Source organism: Phocoena phocoena, chromosome 11 (genome assembly GCF_963924675.1).
Source record: "Phocoena phocoena chromosome 11, mPhoPho1.1, whole genome shotgun sequence".
Classification (NCBI taxonomy): domain Eukaryota; kingdom Metazoa; phylum Chordata; class Mammalia; order Artiodactyla; family Phocoenidae; genus Phocoena; species Phocoena phocoena.
In genome coordinates this window covers 38,975,021-38,994,815 of record NC_089229.1, presented here as the reverse complement: position 1 = coordinate 38,994,815, position 19,795 = coordinate 38,975,021, and the positions used below count along the sequence as shown (strand labels likewise).

The 19,795-nt window shown below is 41.2% G+C and overlaps 1 protein-coding gene across 1 annotated transcript in view; it reads right to left on the bottom strand.

The window, feature by feature from the left end:
* PAWR (pro-apoptotic WT1 regulator) overlaps nucleotides 1–16,744 on the bottom strand; it is a 99,776-nt gene extending 83,032 nt beyond the window's left edge. Inside the window, exon 1 of the mRNA XM_065888039.1 lies at nucleotides 16,217–16,744. Within this exon, the coding sequence (XP_065744111.1) occupies nucleotides 16,217–16,744 (528 nt within the window). The remainder of the gene's footprint in view (nucleotides 1–16,216) is intronic.
* Between the last annotated feature and the right edge of the window lie 3,051 nt (nucleotides 16,745–19,795).

Here is a 19,795-nt window from a genome sequence, read left to right as displayed (position 1 = left end):
CAAGTTATCCAGAAGATCTAGCTAAGATCATTAACGAAGGTGGCTACACTAAAAAAACAGATTTTCAGTGTACTGATAGAAAAAAAATAGCATTATATTGGAAGAAGGTGCCATCAAGGACTTGCACAACTAGAAAGCAGAGATTCAATGCCTGGCTTCAAAGGACAGTCTGACTCTCTTGTCAGTTAGGAGCTAATGCAGATGGTGATTTGAAGTTAAAACCAATGCTCACTTACCATTTTGAAAATCCTAGGGCCCTTGTGCTCCATAAAAAGAATAACAAAGCCTGGATATCAGCACATCTGTTTACAACATAGCTGGCCCACTGCTGAGACCTACTGCTCAGAAAAGATTCCTTTCAAAATATTACTGCTCACTGACAATGCACCTGGTCACCCAAGAGCTCTGATGGAGATGTACAATGAGATTCATGTTGTTTCCTTGCCTGCCAATACAACATTCATTCTGCAATCCATGGATCAAGGAGTAATTTCAACTTTCAAGTCTTATTATTTAAGAAATACACTGTGTAAGGCTATAGCTGCCATAGACAGTGATTTCTCTGATGGATTTGGGCAAAGTAATTTCAAAATCTTCTGGAAAGGAGTCACCATTCTAGATGCCATTAAGAACATTCATGAAAAAAAAAAAAGAACATTCATGATTCATGGGGAGAGGTCAAAATATCATCATTAACAGGAGTTTGGAAGAAGGTGATCCCAACCCCCATGGAAGATTTCAGTAGAGGAAGTAACTGCAGAGGTGGTATAAACAGCAAGAGAACTAGAATTAGAAGTGGAATCTGAAGATGTGACTGAGATGCTGCAAGTTCATGATAAAACTTGAGCAGATGAGCTGCTTCTTATGGTTGAGAAAAGAAGGTGGTTTCTTGAGATGGAATCTGCTCCTGCTGAAGATGCTGTGAAGATTGTTGAAATGACAGCAAAGGATTTAGAATATTACATAAACTTAGTTGATAAAGCAGTGGCACGGTTTGAGAGGACTGACTCCAATTTTGAAAGAAATTCCACTGTGGGTAACATGCTATCAAACAGCTTTGCATGCTACAGAGCAATCACTGGTGAAAGGAAGAGTTGTTACCTGATGCAGCAAACTTCATTGTCTTATCTTAAGGAATTGCCACTGCCACCCCAGCCTTCAGCAACCAGCACCCTGATCAGTCAGCAGGCATCCAGCAAGACCCTCCACCAGCAAAAAAAATTATGACTTGCTGGAAGCTCAGATGGTTAGCAATTAAGTATTCTTTAATTAAGGTATGTACATTTTTTTAGATATAACGCTAATAGACAACAGTATAGTGCAAACGTAACTTTTATATGCACTAGAAAACCAAAAAGTGCATGTTACTTGCTTCATTGCAATGTTCACTTTATTATAGTGATCTAGAACAAAATCTACAACATCTCTGAGGTATGCCTATAAATTAAAAAGAAATATTACTATGAACAAATTTGAGTGCTTCAAATGATCTACAGAGTAGAGCTCTGAAGGTAGCATCAAAGCAAACTACCAATTGTAATACCTGTATCCTTCTACTCTATGGGTTTCAGAGCTGAGGTATATCTCCTAATATAAACCCTCTAACCCAGGAATTCCCTGGCAGTCCAGTGGTTAGGACTCGGCGCTCTCACTGCCAGGGGCCTGGGTTCTATCCCTGGTTGGGGAAATAAGATACCACAAGCCAGCGGTGCAGCCAATAAATAAATAAATAAATAATCCCTGTATCTCAATCAGGTTGCTAACTCCCACCTTTGTACCACTGCCCACTCTGCTCTCTCTCAGTCTGAAATATGACTCTCCTCTTCACCTGCCCATTTCTTATCAGTCCTTCAAGATCAGCTCAAATCTCACACTCCCTCCGTGAAACTTCCTGGACTATTCAGTCCTCTACGGAACTCTCACTTCTCTGTACTAAGAGTATGGCATTATTTACCACTTTATTACACATTTTTTTAAAATGTTTCAAAATTATCTTACTTCTCCAAATTAGATTTTAAATTGCTCAAGGAAAAAAACATGAATTAGAGTTTGTCCAAATCCTGGCAATGCTGGTAACAACAGACATAGCAACTCAGATGCCCAAAAGGCCTAATTCAGTGTCTAATATGCAATATATACTAAGAAGGTAGCAAATGTGTTGTAGCTTTACTGGAACATCTAAATTATTAAATATTCTATAGCCATTAAGAATAACAACACAGGGGCTTCCCTGGTGGCGCAGTGGTTGACAGTCCGCCTGCCGATGCAGGGGACACGGGTTCGTGCCCCGGTCCGGGAAGATCCCACATGCCGCGGAGCGGCTGGGCCGGTGAGTCATGGCTGCTGAGCCTGTGCGTCCGGAGCCTGTGCGGGAGAGGCCACGGCAGTGAGAGGCTCGTGTACCGCAAAAAAAAAAAAAAAAAAAAAGGAATAACAACACAGCTATATATATATTCACTGACATATAAAGATGATCATAAGATAGTAAGAGCAAAAAGATTATAATATTTGTAGAATGACTAAATTTCTGGACTTATATATTTATTTTAGGTGTATGCCCAAAAATATCCTCAAAAATTGTACACTAAAACTAAAAAGTAATAGTTATCATTGGACAGTGGGAATTACATTTATGAAACCAAAAAATTAACATCTCCACTTTCAAAAAAAGTTTAAAAGGAAAAAATATTCATGATATAATATCAAGCTTAAAGATAGGTTATAGGGGCTTCCCTGGTGGCGCAGTGGTTAAGAATCCGCCTGCCAATGCAGGGGACACCCCCTGGTGTCCTGGTCTGGGAAGATCCCACATGCCGCAGAGCAACTAAGCCCGTGCACCACAACTACTGAGCGTGCGCTCTGAGCCCGCGAGCCACAACTACTGAAGCCTGCATGCCTAGAGCCCGTGCTTTGCAACAAGAGAAGCCACTGCAATGAGAAGCCCGCACACTGCACCGAAGGGTAGACTCTGCTCGCCACAACTCGAGAAAGCCCATGAGCAGCAACAAAGACCAACGCAGCCCAAAAAAAGTAAATAAATAAAATTTTAAAAAATAAAGATAGGCTATAAAAATGTACATAGAATATAATCCCAATTAATAAAAATGAAAGAATGTATGTCAAATCGATAGCAGTAATCTATAGCTGATGTTTGCACAATCCTGTTTTGGCTGTTTAATTTCAAATTTTCTGCAATGAGAAAGCACTGCCTTTAAATCATCAAAAATAAACACTATTCCTAATACGTGATTTGGAGAAGCACTTAACTTCCTCTAAGTAAGAGAGGGCAGAAGGAAGGGAGACAGGAAGGGAGGAAGGGAACATCTGTAGAAGCTGAATGAATAAAGGCAGGAAAAGAGTCAAAGGCAATGCCTATCCTTTAGCACCTGTATTCCAAGCATCTGTATTCCAAGATGAACTAAAAGAATCTGGGAGTGGAATTAACACCTGTTTTCATATCAAATACAGGAAAAAGTCTAAACCCAGGGACAAAATTAAGCTATACACCTCTTCTTGATTACACTCAGAAGAGAATCTGACAATTTAATATCACCAGAGCCCCCACCTCCACTCCATCCCGTTCCCCTAAAAAGTCACCCCTAAATCTTCAGTACATAATTATTTTTGGTATAACTTTGCTTAGGGCCTATCCTCTCGTTTCTTTTTAACCCATGTGAAAATCTGGATTTATTTATTCTATTATATGCATATTATTTTTACAGGATTTTATATTGTTTAACATTCTTGAATAGGTACCTGTCTCTGAAGAAGAAAATTCCCTTAATGACTTCAAATTAGGCAGGCAAAACTTATTCCATTCTGGAAGCTGTCAGAGTTATTGTATAAATAGGTATGGACAAAGGAAGGAAATGCTTAGCCAATAATACTAACAAAGAACAGCAGAATAAAGTCTGAATTCCCTGGCATGACATTCAGATCCATCACAATTGGTCCGTATCATTCCTATCTAGCTGTTCTCCATTCACTCCCAATCATGAATTCTCTGCATGTCAGTTTCCTCTGTAAGAACATATCCCTCCCTCTTTCCAACAATGATAACCAACGTGTGAGCACTGGCACCTAAACAAATGTGGAGTCCAAGTTTGCCAGTATAGCTTTGGGCAAGTCACAACTTCTATGAAGCTCAACTTCCTCATCTTGTAAAATGAGAAATAAAAAAAAATCTACCTTGTGAGTTACTGTGAAGATCAGAAATAATGCACAGAAAGTTCCCAGCACAGTGTTGTGCACACAGTAGGCATGCAATGTAATGCTATTAGCTCTTGGTTCTGTGCCTTCCCTTATCTAGAATGTTACTGTGTCCCCCTCTGCACTAGGGAAGTCTTCATCAGTCAAGTCTCAGGGCTTAATACCACTTCATCAAGTATAAAGCTCTCTTTGACTCCCTCATGTAACTGGTGGCTCCCTTTTCTGAGCTAGTTCAGTACTTTGTTCTTTTCTATATTGCAGTTTTTATAACATCAAATTATAATTATTTGTTATCTGTTATGGACTGAATATTTGTGTTTCTCCAAAATTTCTATGTTGATAATTCAAAAAGAGTCATGTACGACAATGTTCCTTGCAGCTCTATTTACAATAGCCAGGACATGGAAGCAACCTAAGTGTCCATTGACAGATGAATGGATAAAGAAGATGTGGCACGTATATACAATGGAATATTACTCAGCCATAAAAAGAAACGAAATTGAGTTATTTGTAGTGAGGTGGATGGACCTAGAGTCGTCATACAGAGTGAAGTAAGTCAGAAAGAGAAAAACAAATACCGTATGCTAACACATATATATGGAATCTAAAAAAAAAAGGTCACGAAGAACCTAGGGGCAGGACATAAAGACGCAGACCTTCTAGAGAATGGACTTGAGGCCATGGGGAGTGGGAAGGGTAAGCTGGGACGAAGTGAGAGAGTGGCATGGACATATATATACTACCAAATGTAAAATAGATAGCTAGTGGGAAGCAGCCGCATAGCACAGGGAGATCAGCTCAATGCTGTGTGACCACCTAGAAGGGTGGAATAGGAAGGGTGGGAGGGAGGGAGACGCAAGAGGGAAGAGATATGGGGATATATGTATATGTATAGCTGATTCACTTTGTTATAAAGCAGAAACTAACACACCATGTAAAGCAATTATACTCCAATAAAGATGTTAAAAAAATAACAGGCTAAAAAAAAAGAAAATTCCTATGTTGAGATCATAAACCGCAATGTGATAATATTAGAAGATGGGGCCTTTGGGCGGAGATTAGGTCATGAAGGTGGAGTCCTCATGAATGGGATTAGTGCTCTGATAAAAGAGACCCCAGAGATCTCTCTCAACCCCTTCCACCATGTGAGGACAGAGTGAACCAGGAAGCAGGCTCTCACCAAACACAGATTCTGCTGCTGTCTTGATCTTGGGAGTCCAAGATCACAGCCTCGAGAATTTTGAGAAATAAATTTCTGTTGTTTATATACCACCCAGTTTATGATATTCTGTTATAGCTGCCTAAACCAAGACATTATTTTTTTCTCTAAGAGAAAACCTTAAGTTCCTTAAAGACTGCTGATAATGTAACTCATTGTATCACGGAGCACACTGGGCCTGGGGCACAGAGAAGGCACTCAAATGTTTTTGAGTAAACCAACTAAAAAAGAATCTACCAAAAGTGCTGTCGCAAGCACCCAAAGGAGAAGAGTGACAAGGGCAAATGCTAAAGAAGGTCAGGTAGGATGAAAATAGAAAAGAAGCTGTCACGTTGGCAATTATGAGGCCATAAGCAAACTTAGCAAGATCAATTTTAATAAAGTAATGGGACTGAGCAGTGAAATGGGAGTTAGCAGGTGAAAACAATGCCTTTAAGTTGAGCAATTAAGGAAAGAAAAGTAAGTTGAAGGTGAAGCAGAATTAAGGGAACATTCCTTCATGGCAAGATGAACCAACAGAGAAAGGCTGAGTATTTAAGAAGGAATAAAATAAGCGAGATTCCAGATAGTAATCAGGAGAGTTAGCCTGGTGGGGGCGTGGTGGGGGAGAGGCAGGACTGCAACACTCAGCTAGAGGGAAGAAGGCTGAGGCCGAAATACAACTTAAATTCTGAGATAAAAGTAGTCTGGGAAAACCAAGTTAACACTTTTTTATAATGGACTAGATGATCTCTAAAGACTTTTCCAGTTCAAAACACCCAGTTATGTAATTTTCTAATACCAAAGAAAAACCTTCTAAAATCCATCCACTGCTTTCCTTTTCTACCAGCACTGCCCTAGCAATCAGTATTAGTATACGGTTAAATGAGTATTCTCAGCTCTAGTCACTGTCTGCTCCCTAGATCTTTCTCTACCTCACTACTTGGATTGATCTTCCCATGCCACTGTTTTACATATTTTGGATATATGGATGTGGATATGAATACAGATATAGATAGATACATAGATATGTATGTATGTATGGGCATATACATATACACTCTAGCATTTGTTTAGAAAACTGTATTTGTTCCAAAGTAACTAATATGTTAGGGAGCAAGTTGAGCATAACACAAATTTCACATTTGCTTCTGTGCAACTGCAAGAAACACTAGGTGAGCAGAGAAAACACTACCCAGCCACACAGAAACACACAAAACGCACACACCACAAGTTCTGCCAGGTAGCTCAGTTCACTCACTGCATGTGTTATGAGCTATACCCATCCATATCTGGTGTTGAACTTTCAATCCAATTTCAGATAGCCCTTCTTCCACCGCTTCACAAGTTGCAACCCTTTTGACACCCACTGCTGTAAGCAAACTTCAGGCCTTTTACAAGGTAAAGTGTCATATTTATTGCAGTACTTCTATATTTAACCATTTAACATGTATAAAATTGTGCTAGCCTTCGTTAGGTTTCTGTCTTTTCACATGTCACTGACAAAGTTTTTGAGTGTTCTGCCCCTAAACTCCATTTTTCCATACACCCTGGGGTTTTTAATCATGTGACTTTTGCATACCATGTTGAGTTTTATGAACTTGTATGTTGAGTTATAGCTTACACACACTTATAATTACTGCAGCTCTAATCACGAATTTCCCACCAAAATCAAAGGCAACAGAGGAGGTAAAAAAAAAAAACTCTGGGCATCCTTCATAATTATCTGAAGGTCCCAGTACCTATAAGATGCTTTGAATGACCCAAACACATTTCTTGAATGGTTCAGGAAACACAATATATGAAAAGGAATAAATAGCTGTTTAGCAGTAGGGCCAATAAAGCAATGTTGAAATGTTGTAACATCAAAAAACACAAATATATCCATCCCTAAAGACAGAGAGTATACTGGTGGTTATCAGGGGCTGGAGGGAGGGTAGAATGGAGAGTTATTGTTTAATAGGTATATAGTTTCAGTTTTACAAGATGAAAAGAGTTATGGGGATGGTAGTGGTGATTTCTGCACAACAATGTGAATGTGTTTAATACCACTGAAGGTACACTTAAAAATGGTTAAGATCTTATGTATGGGTATTTTACCATGATTAAAAAACAAAATCCAACCCTCGGGCTTCCCTGGTGGTGCAGTGGTTAAGAATGTGCCTGCCAATGCAGGGGACACGGGTTCAAGCCCTGGTCCGGGAAGATCCCACATGCCAGGGAGCAACTAAGCCTGTGCGCCACAACTACTGAGCCTGCACTCTAGAGCCCGCGAGCCACAACTACTGAGCTCGAGTGCCACAACTACTGAGCCCGTGTGCCACAACTACTGAAGCCCATGCACCTAGAGCCCGTGCTCTGCAACAAGAGAAGCCACCGCAATGAGAAGCCCGCGCAAGACCCAATGCAACCAAAAATTTAAAAAAATTTTTTTTAAAAATCCACCCCTATTTTTGAAGAACAACACCATAAAAATATTCATAATGAATGACTAAATATACACACAAATCTGTATAGTGTGGTTCCATTTTTTATGTAGATAGAAAAAGGACTACAACAAATATTAATATGTATAACAGATGATTGGTTTCTCTATCTTTTTTTTGTATTTACACAAGGGAACTACAATGAATACATTACTGTTTTAACACATTTTTACCAGCAGAAAAAAAATATTTAAGATATAAATTTGATTTGGATCAACTTTTGCTGGCATTACAGAATATCAAGAGGTCTTGTCAAGAATTTGAGACCTAAAGTAACTTCTTTGACTATTTCAGCTAAAATACTTTCTATTCATATTCCTCAGGTACCATCTTCTGAATGTTCATTTTGTTCTTCATAACTCAGATTTCCATTCTTTTTAAATACTACTAAAAGTATTCTGCAAGGAATTCCAAAAGTAATAGAAAATCATTTCATACTTCATATAATCTGAAAATTTCTCAAATAAGATTAAGTAGTTCACTTACATGCCCATAGATAAGCTGAATATTAAAAGGTATCTTTTAAAGTTAATTTTATTACAAAACATGTTTTTATCAGATGTTTTTCAAACTGTATTTTATTATTTTTATTTATTATTCAATTAGTCTCTTAACAGTTTATAAAAAGAGCCTGCAAACAAAATTTTAGCTGTCACAGAATTGTAATCTACAACATAAATTCTCACCTATCTGTTCATTTCAGCAAAATTCTAATAAAATACTCACTTTCAGAACACAACAGCCCTTTTTCTTTAAATTCAACTTATAAAGCAAATGAAACTATTATTGAAAACCACATTGTAACCTATAAAAATTTGGTGAAGGAAATTTCTAAAGACTATCACCAAATAAACGTTTATTAGCCAATTCACATGCTTAGTTTTGAACTCACTGGAGCTGTTTTTGCCCTTTATGTATATAATTTTGCTGCTTTTAGAAATTAAATATTGTTATAATTTTATTCAGACATGGTGCCTGGCATATTTTTAAGCAACCCAAGGAGAATGTAATAAATAGCTGAGGCTCAATTCTAACACCAGTATGTACACAGCTATAAACAAAACTGCACAAGACTTGGGCTTCCCTGGTGGCACAGTGGTTGGGAATCTGCCTGCCATTGTGGGGGACACGGGTTCGAGCCCTGGTCTGGGAGGATCCCACATGCTGTGGAGCAGCTGGGCCCACGCGCCACGGCTGCTGGGCCTGCGCTCTGGAGCCTGCAAGCCACAACTACTGAGCACGTGTGCCACAACTACTGAAGCCCGCGCACCTAGAGCCCATGCTCCACACAACAGGGGAGGCCGCCGCACCGCAGCAAAGAGTGGCCCCCACTCACCGCAACTGGAGAGAGCCCGCGCACAGCAACGGAGACCCAACTCAGCCAAAAATAATTAAATAATTTTTTTTAAAAAATGGATAAGACTTACACCAAAAGTTGCCTCAGCAATAAGCAATTATGTTAAGAATCAACTGGCTAGCTAAGGACACCGACAGGTCTAATATGTAAGAGTAGTAAACAAAAGGAGAAAAGTCTTCACTTGAGACTATTTTGACAAGACAGACAAAACCTGTTTTAAGAGTATGAACTAATTATTAAACATATTTACAAACATACACTTTCCCTTAAAGAATATAGAAAAGAAAAATGAGTAAAAGTACAGTTCAAATTACACTAGAAGTATTAGAGGTTTCTTCTGTAGGCTAGGCTTCTGCAAGAAGCAAGGCAGACAACATTTTGTACTAAATATATGACATTACATAAATGTTTAAGATACTCTGAATTTCCAAGTACCTCAAGTTGTCTCTGTTAAAATATCTATAAAGTTCTTAATTAAAAGGGAAAAATAAGAATGTTTAATATCCCAGTAAGAAATTTCCACTAGACATCAACAACCACCTTTCAATGTAACCTACACAGTAACTATAATTTATAATTTGGTCATTCTTAGAACATTTTCAGAAACGTTATCTCACAGGATTATTATATGAATTAAATAATCAGTATCAATTTCATTTCACAGATCAGTAAACCAGTATAGAGCATTTAAGTCAGTTCTTCTCAAACTTTAGTATGTACAAGAATCACTCAAGAACATGTTAAAATGATGTCTTAAGTAACTCCTTCCCACCCGCAGACTAAAGTGGATCCCAGAAATCTGCATTTTAAATAAATAACACAGGTGATACTGGTACAGGTGGTTCCCCCCACCCCAACCCAGCCACATCTTTTAGGACCCTGATTTAAGTAATGTATGACTAAAGCCATTAATGGCATAAAACTCCATTTTTACTCTGAATCAAAGTTCCCAAAAGTTTAGATGGTAGAGCTTTACAGATCTCATGAAAGATATGTAAAATTTTAAACAAGTTGAAAATATTACACTCAATTAAATTAAGTACCTCTTATACTAAATTCCAGTAAAAACAAGTGGTAGTAGATGTCTAAGTTTTTTAAGAAACTTAAAACTGAGGAGATTCTACCATTTCATTTCTCTGTGAAATGCAGGAAAAGCTGAAATTAAATTATATTAACTTAATAGCTTCTCATGGTTTGAATACTGTTGCACTTTACTGAGTAGGGAGCTAAAACTTAGGTACCACAGGTTCTAGGAACATAATAAAAACATTAAGATGAAAATGTAAAAGCACTTAGAGCACAACTTTGTGAATACACTGAAAACCACTGAACTGTACACTTTGAAAGGGTGAGTTTTATGGTACGTAAATTATATCTCACTTTTTAAAAAGAAAAAAACTCTTAGAAAATTTCAAACTAGTATTTTCCAGTAATTTTAAATTTATAAGACATTATATCAGCATTACTATTAAACAGCATAATTATTTTCTGGCCTATATCACAGATGCTGAAAACCAGTGCAGAAATAATAAAGAGCATAAATAAGGCTGCTAGCTTGACAAAGATTTTAAACAAGAATTGTAATACCACTGTTTATATATTTATTTGCTCTCAAATTCTTCCACTAAAGTCCCACTTCATCTGCCTTTTATAACAGGGTTATTTTCAAATTCTATAGTAATTTATTAGCATCCTATAAAATAATCTTTGTATTTCTTAAACTAGGTATATAGTATGTAATACACTGAAATATAATAAGATGGTTATTAAGCACCAGGCTTTGAAGACAGACTACTTTGCTTCTTACCACATATATGGCCTCTGGCAAGTAACTTATCCTTTCTGCCCCATTTTCCCATAGGGTTGTAGAGAGAATTAAATGCACCAATATACGTAAGGTGCTTAAGTCAGTGCCTGGCACTTAATAAACACACCATAAATATCATCTACTTTAATTACATAAAAATTATTTTTATGTAAAAAGGCCTCTCAGCTTAGAAAACTCATTACAAATCCTGATAATATTAAAATTTCAATTTTCTTTATCAATTTAGGAAAGCTGCGACTAAAATATTATTAAGGAACCTAGGTGTTTATGCTGTTTCTACCCTATTCACAAGTCCAATTTTCTCCAACTCTGAATCACTATTAGTTCTTCTCCTGACTCATCACAAAGAAAGGTAGACAGTCTGGAATATAACTGGCATACTAAAAGGCATTTCTTAATCTATCTGGATTTATAAGATTTACTAAGTGGAACTTGTCCTATATAATGGTCAAAAAATATGCTAAATAATTATGACTTAAACTGTGTTCACTTAAAAGTGTTTGTATATATCAAATATTCCTTCAAAGTATGTAGTAGGTGTTATAACCCCATCTTGACTGAAAAACAACATATCACTTAAGTAAAATCGAAGATCCACATTTCCTGACTGCTAGCCAAAAGCAGATTAATAATTTGTTGATGATCTGGTGTTCAAAATTTTGCCAAGCAAGCTACAGACTAGAAGCTCAGAAGCAATCTCTGAGCCTACAAATTTGACCTTAATTTCTATTCAATTCCATACTTTCATTGTTTTCCCCATTCAGATGTTCAAATCATTTAAGATAACCTCTAATAAAAAGTTATTGAAAAAAATCCAGGGATGTAAGCTAAATAATGCAACATAGATTAAAAACTCCACTTTCCCTAGACACAAATGTACACAAAAAAACAAATACTTTTAAAATACTACTCTACCACTTATTCACTTTCCATGTGATCCTGAGTCATTTAAACTCTCCAAGCCTCCACCTTCTCCTCTGGAAATGGGGATAAAAAGAGTAACTATAACTACCATATGGGATTGCTGTGAGCATTAATCAAGACAACACATAAAACACTTTAGCCAACCACTATGAAAACAGTTAAGTTTCAATAAATGTTAACTTCTATATATAAATCCAAACTTTAGCATCATTTGACCTCTATCTATTGAAAGATTTTATTTTCTATGAAAACCATCTCTGTTAACCCATTCATGCACACCTACCCAATGGCAATAACTTCACAAGCACTCTGAAAATGTGGATATTAACAGTCGAGGAAGTTATAGCCCCCTCCTCCTGAGTTAGGTACCCTGCTCAGGAAATAGCCTGTACTTAGCACTGTACTACTTAACACAGTTCCCTATATTACTTGAGAGCCCCTTGTGGGCAAGCCCTGTGTCCTATTATTCATTTCTGTATCCCGAGACTGAAACCCAATAGTTCTAAACCCTGACTCACAAGGGGAGGTTATCAAAATATTAATGCCTGGGATCCATCCCAGACCCATTAAGTCTAAGGAGGTCAGGGAGGTAGAAGACAAGTAATCAGCAAGGGGGGAGCATTTTTTTAATATCCTCACGTGATGTTAGTGTGCTGCCACAGTTAAGAACCACTGCACTCTGACATTTAAAATACTATACAAACAGGTATGTATACGTGTGTGAATATATAAAATATATAGGTAAAGAAATATAAGTCTCAGCTCAAGACCCTCAACCTCACAGCTACTCCTAGCCCCATCATCTCTTTCCTTTAAACAGACAACACTGTTAATAAACAATTAGTTACATGCTGCGTTAAGATGGTTTTTAAACTGTTAACTCAGTACAGTACTTAAGTTTCTTCATGTAATTATGCCTTAGCCTTCTTCCTAGATTACAGTCTTGCTCCTTGAAAATATACACTGCCTTATTCTTCTTGTTTTCTCCACAGTGCTTATGATAGTGTCTTGAACACCAACATGTAATAAACATGTGGCTCATCTAATAAATGCATACAAAAATTATCAGCAGGAAGTATGTCGCATCCAAATTAACCAACTTGGGCTATGACTCAAAAAACAGAAAAAGTAAAAATTCAGAAAAAAGTTTAAAAAAACCTCTAACTTAGTAAATAAGAACAACTAAAGTTTATCTCATTAATGAGCATCTATATATTTGCATTTATTACAGCCATCACATGCAGTATCCCATCATCATCCACCACTTTAAGATTCTGAACTGCTTCCTTACTAAAACTATCTTCCAGTTGCTAGTGGTATCTTTAGCTGCTGTCATATTCTTTTGTAACAACTTTACAATACTCTGTAATTAGTAAAATAAGTTAATGAAGGTCACAACAAATGTGTCACACATGCTTAATAAATACGTCTTGAAGAAACAATGTTTATCAACCACTAAAATAGACTCTTTGCATACAAGTTACATGCTAATTTCTAATATAAATTTAGATGGGAATACTGTCTGAAAATAAGAGTCTTATTCAACACTATATATAATACAAGTCTAATTGTGAGTATTGACAGACTGATGATTTTCTGCTTTTATAGTATTTTCATACCTGAAAATTCTATTAAATAGTATATGACTTTTAAAAATAGGAGTGCTAAGCTGTATTACACAAGAAACTCCACAGCAACTGGCATTCGCAATGTTGAAACTACTAAGAGAAATGAATGGCACACAATTCTAAAAAAAAAACAATTTAAAGATATGAAAATGATTCACCTTAAAAGGTTTGTGTCATACGTGTACCACTATTAACAATCTGAAAGACTTACGTTGTTTTTAAAAATCTGAAAATATGGGGACTTCCCTGGTGGTGCAGTGGTTAAGAATTCGCCTACCAGTGCAGGGAACCCGGGTTCGAGCCCTGGTCCGGGAAGATCCCACATGCCGCGGAGCAACTAAGCCCGTCCGTGCGCCACAACTACACAGCCTGCGCTCTAGAGCCCGTGAGCCACAACTACTGAGCCCGACTGCCACAACTACTGAAGCCCACGCGCCTAAGGCCCGTGCTCTGCAACAAGAGAAGCCACCCAATGAGAAGCCCGCGAACCGCAACAAAGAGTGGCCCCAGCTCGCCGCAACTAGAGAAAGCTCGTGAGCAGCAACAAAGACCCAAGGCAGCCAAAAAAATAAACAAATAAATTTTTTTTAAAAACTGAAAATATGGGGAGGAGGCACTCAAGAAATATGCCTGCTAATTAGATACTGTGGTAAAACATTACCATGTTTTGTTGGGTCCTACAGCATTAAACAGATAGAGCCGGAGTTACCACAAAAAGAAAGCCGTACACAATTCCCTATTCAATAAAAAAGGTTCAAATTCCACAGTCAAAAAAATGGTACCCTGGGTTGTTTGTTTTTAAGGAAGATTAAATTTAGGAGTTGCCAACACCCAAACGAAAAACATTCCGGAGTATCAGACTCAATTGTAGTGGGGAGTCATCTACATTCTCAGCACTACGTTCCCTTACCCAAAACAGGAATATTAACAAAGGATGCTTCTTAGGATCTCACAAGATACACCATACTTATTTACCACCGGTAAACATTACCCTTGTTTAAAAACCAAAAACAAAAAGGTACTTGAGAAATAACAATTTTAGCACAAGCATACAGACAAAAAATGAAGTTTAACATCTGCCAAGATATTTCCCAAAATAAGACCCCTGTCAAATGAACAATGAGGAAAAGATTGCAAATGACAAATTCTTTTATTTGGACCATCAGCTACTTTTAAAAAGAAAGTTGAGGAATGTAGCTTTTCCAAAGCCTTCTCTTCAGTTTCTCCCTAATCTTCATATTTTTAACTTAAAAAAAAAAAACCCTAGAAATTTGATTACCACTCTTATGAATTCCTTTTAAAGCAATTTAATGAGTAACAGATCTTTTGTGCAAGTAGGAAACCACAGAGGACAGTTTTGCTGGCTGATAAAAATCTCTCTGAAACACTCATAAAAATATACCCTTCAAACACAAACTCTGATTTTCCAGGTATGGAAATTATATTAAGACTTAAAAATTGGGGTATGTTTGATATACACCCTAACTTACTGTAAATGCTTTTACTTGAAGCACAATTAAAGTTGGTGAATTCTTACTATTTATTTACTGTGTGTCAAAGTTGAATAAATTAGAAGGCCAAGAAAAAAAGGTAAAACCTAGAACCAATGAGAAAAAGATGCAACTACTTTGGGTGAAACAAGGTTATTGAATCACTTCCCCAAACCGGTGAGTTACTATTAAAGTAACCAAATACTTGTTAGAGGATTGTTTTGTTTTGTTGAGGGTGCAGTTATACCCCAAGTAGAAATGTTTCACCAGTAACTCTGTAATGGGAAGATGCTGCTGCCTGCATAATGGTTTTTGAGACTGCTCAAAAATACCAAAAAAAAAACCCAACAACAACCCAAAAAACAAAAAATTCCCAACCCTACCACAAATGTTTTCCAGAATACACAGAGCCAAATACTTAAATACAGGGAGAGAGCATTTTAGCAAAAAGAATTGAGGGTTGCTACAGCGTTCCTAATGTCCACAATACCACTCAGAAAAAAACTTGTGTGCGTGTGTGTGTGTGTGTGTGTGTGTGTGTGTGCTGGGGAGCACTATTTCCAAAAGCTGGTTTATATATGAAATAGAGCATATGCTCAACTGGATATACTTATCTTGGGTTCACTGAAAGATAAAGCTGTCTGGGATAGTGCTAAAGCCACGTTTTCTTTACAGGTGCTATTAAACACTGTTAAGAGAGAAGAAGAGATAAACTATCTGATAATTTGAGACGGGCACGTGGGAAACTAAAGTACGTGGTCATCACCATTAATCAATTTTTCTAACTGATCAAGCATAAACAAACAAGGCTAGGTGGGCAAGTTCTGGAGCCCCGAGTTGTCTTTCCAACACTGAAAAGAAGGATCCTGGGTCTGAGATCTTAGCCGGGAAGCCTGAAAAGCACGCGTCCGACTTTGGATTTGGGGAACTTCCCAGCAAGCATTTGTTGAGAGTAAAACTCCATCACCCCCTGCCTGCCTAACTCAGTGAAAGGCTAAGAAGTGCAGGCTCGAGGGGGAAAGCTCTGGGCCCTGGAGAGAAGACACCAGGAGGCGGCAGCCCTCCAGGGTCCGGCCGCGGCCCCCGCCCAGCTCACCTCTGCGGCAGGGATGTTGACCACGCCGGTGGAGCGCCGCTTCTCCCGCAGCTTCCTCTTCTCGATCTGCCCCTTGCCTTTCCTGGCGCTGGGGCCCGAGCTCTTGCCCTTCTCCAGGGCGCCGTCCCGCTCCTCCTCGCCGTCCCGTGCGGGGGCTGCCCCCGAAGCGGCGGCGGCGGCGGCGGCGGCGGCTGAGGACTCATCCTCCGGCCGCCGCGGGCCGGGTGCGGCGCGACTCAGCTGCGCAGGGCCCACAGCGCAGTTCACGCCCCCGGGGCCGGGGGCGGCAGGTGCGGCGGCGCCGCCTGGGAGGTTGTTGTTCAGCTCGTTGGCCGAAGCGGCGGCCGAAGTACCCAGGGGCCCCGGCGGGAGCTTCCCGGCCGCGTCGCCCGTGCCCCCACCGGCGGCGGCCGGGCCCGGGGGATTCTGCTTGGCGCGCATCTTCTCGCGCTTCGCCTTCCACTCCTCCAGGAAGTCTGTGGTGCTGCCGCCGCTGCCGCCGCCGGTCCGGTAGCCACCGGTCGCCATATTCCCAGCGGGGCCGGCCGGGCTCTCACCTCAGGCCGCCCGCCCCGACTCCGGCCGCCGCCCCCTCTTCCTTCCCGCCACCCGGAGGAGGCGAGGGAACGACCCCCGGGCGCGGGGGTGGCCGCGGCTCCCCCAGGGACCGGCTGGTCTGCAGGGAAACACAAAAGGGGGCGGAGAAGGGAAGCGTAAGATCCTCGCCCGGCCCGAGGGTCTGCCCCGCGGCCGCGCCCCTCGGAGTCCCACAGAGAGCGCGCCCACTCAGCCCCGCAGGCGAGGAGCTGCAGAGTCCCCACCCTGCAAAGTTTCTCCGACGCACCTACACGGCTGGCCCGGACGATCACCGCCCCTCGAGGGGTGGAGAGAGGCACGGTCCCCACCCCCGGCCCGCCTGCCCGCCCGCCCGCCCCATCCTCGCCGGGGTCCGAGCCTGCGGCGGTCGGGGGACCCGGACCAGACCCCCCACCTGTCGACCCGTCGCATGGCCAACCCTCGCTCCGGTCCGGGGTCCCCGCGACCGACACACTCATTCCCGGGACGAGGCGCGGAGTCCCCTAACCGACTCGCGGAGGAGGCGGGACGCCTCCCGACCCAGCAGTCCAGCCGAGTCCAGGGGGACGGGTGCGCGTGTGGAGCGCGGACCGACCGGGCGGCCCCTTACCTGGGAGGAGTTGGGGGGACGAGGAGCGGGACTGGGTGCTGGCGCCCAGGTGAACCGAAGCAGCCGCGCGGAAGGACCAGCGGCCAGCTCTCCGTCCTGAGCCCGCGGCACTCCCGGGCTAGGAAGGAGGGAGGGAGGGAGGGTGGGAGGGAATGAGGGAGGGGAGGGAAGGGAACGAGGGGAGCCGAGCAGCGCCGAAGCGCCGGCGGAAAGGACCGAGACCGCGCGCTAGGGGCGCGGCGCGCAGTGGGGGCAGCGGGGCCCGCCGACGCCCCGCCCCCGGCGCTCAGGTGCGCGGCGCCGCGTCCAGCCCGCTGCTGCCGCCAGTCCCGCGCCAGCAGATGCGACCGCACATTCCTGGGCGCGCAACCTCGCGGCGGCCGACCTGCCGGCGCCTCCGACGCTGGAGCGTGAACCGCCCTCCACGCCCTTCTCCCCGTTCCTCTTCTCCGCCTCTCCAGTCTCCCACCACTCTTCCTTTTAAGTACAAGACATATTCTTCCAGGGAAAATCTCAAATACTGCTGGCTGAGGGGGAAAGTGCATGATTCAGGGCCTGACTAGCTAGGATGGAAAAATACTCTCGCGTCCCTTTTCCTAGTCGCTGCCCCCTTTTCAGATGTACTGGGGTGGCAAGCAGGAGAGTGGAAAGGGCTGAAACCCAGGCACCTCCTTCTAAGTCTGTGGTCTCAGGTGAACGTGTCGCCTGAAAGGAGAGACTTCAACTGTACGTGTATTATCAAGGCTTTACTGTTATCTTAGGCTTGCAGGGAAAATTTTTAAAGCTCATTTTAAAATGTATTGTGTTGGCGATCCCAGTCCTACTTGGAGTTTCCTCTTAACCCTGTCTCTACACCTCCTCTTTACAGGGAATTTAGCAGCAAAACTCCCTACCAAAGTCCTAAAGCTGCATTGAGGCTGATTTGATATGAGCTGGGGCGGTGATTGTCTCTATTCTTCTACCCTTGACACGCCATAGGGTAAATCTTATCTTCAGAGGCAAGTCATCTCCGATTTCTGGATCAGGGCTGGGTGGACTGCCGCTGTCAAGCACTTGAGCAGACAGACGTCACTGTATCCGAGTAACGCCAGGGCACATCACTGTCATAGGGTACAAATGCCTGGTCACCATTTTGCAAAAAGTAGGCGAGCCCTGAGTCACATTCTTACCTAACATAACTCTTTCTTCCTACTTAGTACCTGTTTTGCCTAGGTGGCACACGGTGGGTGAGCCGCCAGCCTTTGCCTGCTCAGGAAGGAGAACAGGAAAATGTGATTCACATGCTATTTATTTATCAGAGGGGAAGGTCACACAGTTCTCGTCTTTTGTCTGCCTGCTGGAGTGAACTTGTGGATAACCCGGATTGAGTTCTGGAAAAACTCTTTAAAAAATTAAAGGCCTACGTTGGGAATCGGTTTAAGAGGCTGAGCCTGGCTGGTACCAACCTGGGTGTGCCATCTGAAACTCCTCAATTAATGATTCATTACTTTGTTTTCTGAGTTTTAAGGTGGGGGAGGGAGGGTTGAGCATTAAAGAGATTCACATTAATAGTCTTTATAACTTACCAGAGGATTTTCTTTTGGAGGGACTGCAGGATATAGTGGAAAGAGGATATAACGTGCCTGAGTACAAACATCTAAATAGCTGAGAGATCTTGGGCATGTTGTTTAAATTCTCTGAAACTCAGCTTTCTTTACTATAAAACCAGTAATAACAGCATATGTTTTTATGTTGTTATAAGAAATGACACTGTGTGCTTGGTCAAGGAAAGCACTCAGTAAATATAGTCTCTTTTATTAATAGGATATTGAACAGAGTCCTGGGTTTCTAAGGGGGGCGCAAACGAAAAAAGATAAGGTACTAAATACACAATATTAACTTGAAAACAATAGACTTTGAATGAACTAGGATAACACTCTGCCACATAATTTATCAGTGCATCTCTTTGACCAGTTCTCTTGGTATATTAACAAGCGCTGAGTCAGGAATGTTGGCTACTATGGACTTGTGTGACTTTCGGCAAGTTGCTTACCTTTTGTGCCTCTGTTTACTTACACATAAAATGGGGATAATAATACTTCCCACATTGTGAGAGTGTTGTGAAAGTGTCCGAGATCCTTAGGTAAAAGGTAGTATGGGAGTACCGGAGTAGTTGTTATTAGTCTATAAAGTGCCCTAGGAACCATGGATGAAAGAGATTACTGAGGTACAAAGCGCTGTGTATCATTATTGTTATCGCTTATTATACCTTTTGTCTTTACCTTACCATTCTCAATATTCCCAAAGGTATATTTCACAGCCAGACTACTTCCAACATTGCATCAAGATATTTAGCTGAGTCAGTTCTAAACTGCTGTGTTTGCATGTCGTCAGTCTTCATGTACAGCGTTCTG